The sequence below is a fragment of the Scomber japonicus genome, chromosome 9 (assembly GCF_027409825.1).
Source record: "Scomber japonicus isolate fScoJap1 chromosome 9, fScoJap1.pri, whole genome shotgun sequence".
Classification (NCBI taxonomy): domain Eukaryota; kingdom Metazoa; phylum Chordata; class Actinopteri; order Scombriformes; family Scombridae; genus Scomber; species Scomber japonicus.
This window is the reverse complement of record NC_070586.1, coordinates 5,599,057-5,605,147: the sequence shown is the minus strand read 5'-3', so window position 1 is coordinate 5,605,147 and position 6,091 is coordinate 5,599,057. Positions and strand designations below refer to the sequence as shown.

At 40.6% G+C, this 6,091-nt stretch overlaps 1 protein-coding gene across 1 annotated transcript; it reads right to left on the bottom strand.

The window, feature by feature from the left end:
* Window positions 1-1,617: 1,617 nt before the first annotated feature.
* On the bottom strand, window positions 1,618-5,226 carry LOC128365440 (uncharacterized). Its single transcript, XM_053326186.1, has 5 exons — window positions 4,971-5,226; window positions 4,770-4,853; window positions 4,286-4,369; window positions 1,989-2,120; window positions 1,618-1,901 (listed from the first exon to the last, which is right to left on the bottom strand). The coding sequence occupies exons 1-5, from the start codon at window positions 5,218-5,220 to the stop codon at window positions 1,618-1,620; spliced, it is 834 nt and encodes a 277-aa protein (XP_053182161.1). The 5' UTR covers window positions 5,221-5,226.
* Window positions 5,227-6,091: the final 865 nt, after the last annotated feature.

The window sequence follows — 6,091 nt, the reverse complement described above, 5'->3', positions numbered from 1 at the left end:
TCCTACTGGCAGCTCTGATCATTTAGAAACAGTCTACAAATAGTACTGCAGTGATGTTCATTATTTTATTAAAATATAAGAGAATACAATCATAAAAAAGACACTTAACCCTTAAACAGGCCTTACTAGTTATGTCATTTGCACCTAAAGTAAGGAAGGAAGGAAGGAAGGAAGGAAGGAAAGGAGGGAAGAAGGAAGGAAAGCAGGAAGGAAGGGAAGCAAGGGAGGAAGAAGGAAGGAAGGGAAGCAAGGGAGGAAGAAGGAAGGAAGGGAAGGAGGGAGGAAGGAAGGAAGGTAGGAAGGAAAGGAGGGAAGAAGGAAGGAAAGGAGGGAGGAAGGGAAGGAAGGGAGGAAGAAGGAAGGAAAGGAGGGAGGGAGGAAGGAAGGAAGGGAGGGAGGGAGGAAGGAAGGGAGGGAGGGAGGAAGGAAGGAAGGACAGAAGGAGGGAACATTTACCCTAACAGCTGAACTTAGATCTGAGGAAGGAAGGAAGGCAGGAAGAAAGGATGGACAGATGAAGGAAGGAAGGAAGGACAGATGAAGGAAGGAAGGAAGGAAGGAAGGAAGGAAGGACAGAGGAAGGACCCGGGAGGACAACACGAAGGTTAAAGAGTCTGTATCTCCTGGTGCACGTTGTCTGTTTAAGGGTTAAAATGTACAAACTATTGATGTTGTTATTGCATACTTAGATATTTACAAGTAAAAAAAAGAATACACAGCTACACACTTTGAAAAGGTACAGAGGGATTTTTCTTTCACATCAAAATGAGCATGTAGAGTAAAACATGGTGTAAATAAATCAGACAGTGAAGGTGAGACGGAGGAAAGAACAAAGAGGAATAACAGCGGTGTCATTGATGTGAATCCAGCTGAAGATACACAATTATTATTTTATTTATTTCTCAACATTGTGACACTTTTGGTCAGTATCACAATTTTATAATTAATTACTGAACTTCTTTAACCCTTTATTGGGCAAATAATTATATTTGGTAACTTCTGTAAATATCCCAAAATATCCTTCCTTCCTTCCTTCCTTCCTTCCTTCCTTCCTTCCTTCCTTCCTTCCTTCCTTCCTTCTTTCCTTCCTTCCTTCCTTCCTGCCTTCTTTCTTCCCTTCCTCTTTTCCTTTCTCCCTCCCTCGTTCCTTATTTCCTCCGTCCTTCCTTCCTTTCCTTCCTTCCTTCCTTTCCTTACTTCCATCTGTTCTTCTTCCTCCCTCCCTCCCTCCTTCTCTCCTCCCTTCCTTCTTTCCTTCCTCCATGCCCCTTTCTTCTTCCTTCCCTTCCTCCCTCCCTCCTTTTCTCTTTCTTTCCTCCCCCTACCTTCCTTCCTTCTTTCCTTCTTTCCTCCATCCTTCCTTCCTTTCCTTCCTCCCTCCTTCCTTCAGTTCCTTCCTTCCTTCCTTCCTTCCTTCCTCCCTTCCTTTCAATGAGTGTCCTATAAAGGGTTAATTGAAATGAAAAAAATGTGGCTTATCAGAGTCTATCACTGTATAATTTAATGCAAATCCAGAAACAGATGTAAAATGCACAAATCTCTTCTCATTAAACATCTTCTATCAGCAAAGACTGGTACACTGCTGCAGTGTGTGAAGAAAAAGGACTGTTTCTTTTCTCACATGGTGAAAATCAGATGACCACTGAAGGTGCTGTGGTGATATTCATTGTCATATATTCTGTGGGTTTGCCACAGACGCAAAAACACAACATCTCCAACCTCTAGAAGCAGTGTGGCACCATTGGCAGTGCTCCCATAACCGTTACTTTGATGTTCATATGCCCTAAAAATATGTTCTCCATTCTTGACCAACACAGCACCTGTAGAATGTGAATTATGTCCTTGTGCACCTACGTAGAGCTCAAAGTGGTAAGCTCCTCTCACTGGTGCAATGAAAAACCCTGTGGGACATGTTTTTGTCATTTGATATGAATGGAGAATCAACTGTTGTAATGAAAAGTCAAATTAATTATTAAAATAGAAAGTACCTGTGTTTGGGTTGTAGGCGTTTCCAATGTTTGTGACGACGTGTCTGAAGACCAGAAGAGTGTGTGCGTTAATCGGTCCAACATGTCCATGGCCTGAAGCCAACAGAGAGGCAGAGAAAGCCACCTGTTTGGCTGAGAGTGAGAGAAACATGTTTTAATACTGGCTGATATTACTGTTATATGGTTTATAATTAGTGCCACGGGGTTCTAGCTCCGAGGCAACTATTAATCTTCTCCATACTTATTCTTCTTCCGCCGTTTTTTGGCGCGTAACTCCTCCCACAGCTTTGAGAAAACCCAGACAATATATACATCAAAACGTGCGGCTCGATCGGGAAAGAGGTGCTAGGACTTTTGGTGTTGAAATTCCAATTTTCCCCAAAGTTATTCCCAAAAAACCGGGAATATTTCTCCATTGAAAATGAATGGGAATTTTTTTTTAAAAACACAAAATTTCACCTTTTTTCAGAGTCACCTAGCTCTCTCATACCTGCACGTAGAAACGTGATTCAAATTTTAAAACGGAGGAAAACTTGTCCTCTCTGGAAAAATACCAAACTGTTTTTACCTAAAATGTAAACTTTTCAAACTATGAGCAGTCAAACGAGGAGTGGAAATCACTTTTTCGTCAAAGTTAGAGTGGAAGCGGCAGTTAGCTAGAGTGTGAGAAGCAGTAAAAAATAACCTTAATTTTTATTTTTAACTCGAGCTCACAGCCAAACCGTAAAAAGGAGACAAATCATTTTTGGTCAAAATGTAGACATAGGTGTTGGGATTCATAAAATGTGTCTTTGACAGGCGGGGTCTGCACAAAATTTAAACGGGGGGTTCGAGGCTGGCGGCAATCCCTGTCTCGCTCCCCACTAACCCTAATGTAATTGTGTCCTTTTTTCAAAAGAATATCTCTCTGTGTTCACACTGAGCTTACTCGCTCATTTTAAGGAATATCTGAATAAAATGAACACTGTCAGAATCTGCCGGCTTCTGTGTCTCTCACAGTGTTTTCGGTTTTTGGACAGGAGTTACAGTTTTCTCACAGTTTGCAATTGTTAGGGACCTTGTCAGAAGCCAAATTCTGGGGACATTTTCAGAATTCTTTCCAAGCAGATTCTCAAATCGCCGTAGCAACCGCAGGGCCTTAGCTGACCTTGGCAACCTGTTGCTGGGCAGAATCTGACCTACTCTTTTGTGATTGGCTAAACTGACCTACTCTTTTGTGATTGGCTAAACTGATCTACCTTTTTGTGATTGGCTAATTCTTCCTGTCTGTCTGTTTTGCCAGTTAACTGAGCTAATTCATTTGAATGGATTAATTCATGTTTACTGTGGACACAATAAATAGTTTTATTGTTTTGTATTGTAGTTATATGATTTGTGGTGTATAAAAAGATTCAACATTTATCAGGGGCGCAACTGCCTACTTTCTGAGGGGTATGCAGATACATTGCAGGCGCCCCCCCCGTTCTGTTTTGTGCCCCCGGGAGCTTTATTTTCTGTCTCACTATGTCATTAAGTCCCTGTCATCAAATGACAACACGATTCAAATGAAAACACTCACTGCTCTAGCGCGTGCTCGAGGGGGCGCGCACCGGCGCGCCTATAGTGTGGAGAGGCGCTCCGGTGCTTTCACCTCTCTCCCCGGAGGGAAGGCGATTATCGGAGGGGCAGGGGAGGTAGGCGGAGGGGCGCCTAATCAGTGACGTGCCTCTGTTATTGATCATATCATTTACTACACATGCACAAACGCTGTTAAATACAGAAAATGCAGACTCGAAATAATGTTACCCCCATCGCTTTGGCGCCCCCTCCATTGTGGCGCCCCTATGCGCCGCATATAGTGCATACCCACTTTTTGCGCCACTGACATTTATCAATAGAAGATGAACAAAATGTACATAATATAATTTCATACAACCAAGTAATTTAAAATTAAAAAAGTATAATAAAATCTACTCTCTAAATGATTTGAAGATTTACTTAATAATTTCATAACAGTGATGTTCCTGTCTGTGGGGAAAAAAAATGAAGTAGACTTTAATTCATGAGTTTAAATAAATATTATTTATGCTTAAATATGATTTACTTACATTTACTTAATATCTTCAGGGATGTTAAGTTGAGAATAAAGTTCATTCATAAAGAAAAAATAAATTGTGTACTCGTCCCGGCAGCAGCCCCGTGGCACTCAAAATTTCCCTGGAATTTTCTAGTTATGAATACACTTTTAAAACCATATTTTGAATAATGTAATTATGATAGCAATGAAACTCTTCATATGAAGTAGTTTTAAAACTTACCTTCTCCATCTCTCTTCAGAGTCTCCACCTGGTTTTCTGTGACATTTGTCCTGGCTTGAATGGTGATCAGTTCAGCTGTATGTGCTGAAAAAAGAGTATTTCATTATCACTTTTTCAATTAAGCTTTCATTTATCCACCAAATCTAAATATGTTCCAATAAAATACTGTCCAGAAAAATCCAAATACACATACTTTGTAAATTCATTCAGGAAAAATGTTTTTTTTTAAATCTTTTTGTCATCATTTGTAACATTAGTCATTGTTAAATATATGTATAATATATATTTCTAGAACCATGATGACTTGACATCTGTTGCTGCAGGTTCAGTTGTTATAAATAATTTAAAATGTGTCTGAGTCATTTTAAGCAGATCACCTGTTGACATGAGGACATGAGGAAAGAGAGGAAAAAAGATAAAACATGTTCTGTGCTGCTGACCGAACTTCTGTCTCATGCCTCAATCCCCAACACCACTGCTGTACCTTCATTATCTCTCTGTAAGTGACTGATCTCCTGCTTCAAGTTGTCCACCTCAGTCTTCTGCCCCTCCAGCTTTGCTGCCTGTGCTGCCACCACAGTCATTTGTGCTGAAAAAATAGAATTGAAGAAATATGCATGATTTGACATATTCTATGCAAACAATATTTCTATCTCATCCCTAACTCCCTGACATACTACTGTACCTTCATTGTCTCTCTGTAGCTGCCTGATCTCCACCCTCTGTTCAGCCAACAGGACGCTCATCTCTCTCAGCACAGCATGAATGTCTTGTGGACAGGCTGGTTGGTGATCAGAGGCATTTGCTGGTTCTCCTCCCCTGGATTCAGTCTGTTTTCCATGTGGAATCATTTCATTGTCAGGCTCCTCTTGAAGCTGAGCCGTGGAGAAAGAGCAGATCAGCAGCAGCAGTGGAATAAACATAGTCATCTCCATTGTGTGACTGTCAGTCTGTGTATCTAAACTTTGTAGTTTCTGTGTTAATCCCAGCCTTATATAGTGTTTTACTCTGGTCAGTCATTACCAGATTCTCTTTGATCAAACTCACGTGCAGGTAGATAACACATGGAGCACGTTATCTGGAAAGCAACAATAAAAACACACAACTGAAAGTGACCTTCCACAGATAAGAAGCTGAGATAAGCTATAATTAAAAACGAGTAATAAAAAGTATTGTCACACAGTAAATCAAGCATAATAAAGTAGAACAAGAATAACAATGTCCCAAAAACATCCACACTAAAATGAAAACAACACAAATATCACAAAGTAATATCATAATTACTCACTTATTGCCAGAGCCGGACAGTAATGGAGTACATCTTCTTGAGTACAGTACTTAAGTACAATTTTGAGGGATCTGTACTTTACTCGAGTATCATTTTTGGGGAGTACTCATGACTTTACTCAAGTACAATTGAGAGGCAAATATTGTACTCTTTACTCCTACGCTACATTTCTATCCATAACTGTGAGTACCCGTTACTTCTACTAAAAAACCCAAACAAAACTCAATATGTCGTTTACCTCTCAAACGTGATTGGATTGTGCAGGCACCACTGATTGGGACAACCTATCAGCACCTTCAGCCAAAGTCAACTCCATGGTCAGGTTAGATGAGAGAGGAAACCATGGAGGAAAGTAAGGAAAGAAGGAAGGAAGAGAGAGAGCGAGAGAGCGAGCCCGGGATGAAAATGACTTGATTTTACTTTTAATTCCTTTTACATTCTCCCTCTCTCCGTCCCTCCTTTCCTTCCTTCCTTCCTTCCTTCCATCCTTCCTTACTCCCTCCTTTCCTTCCTTCTGT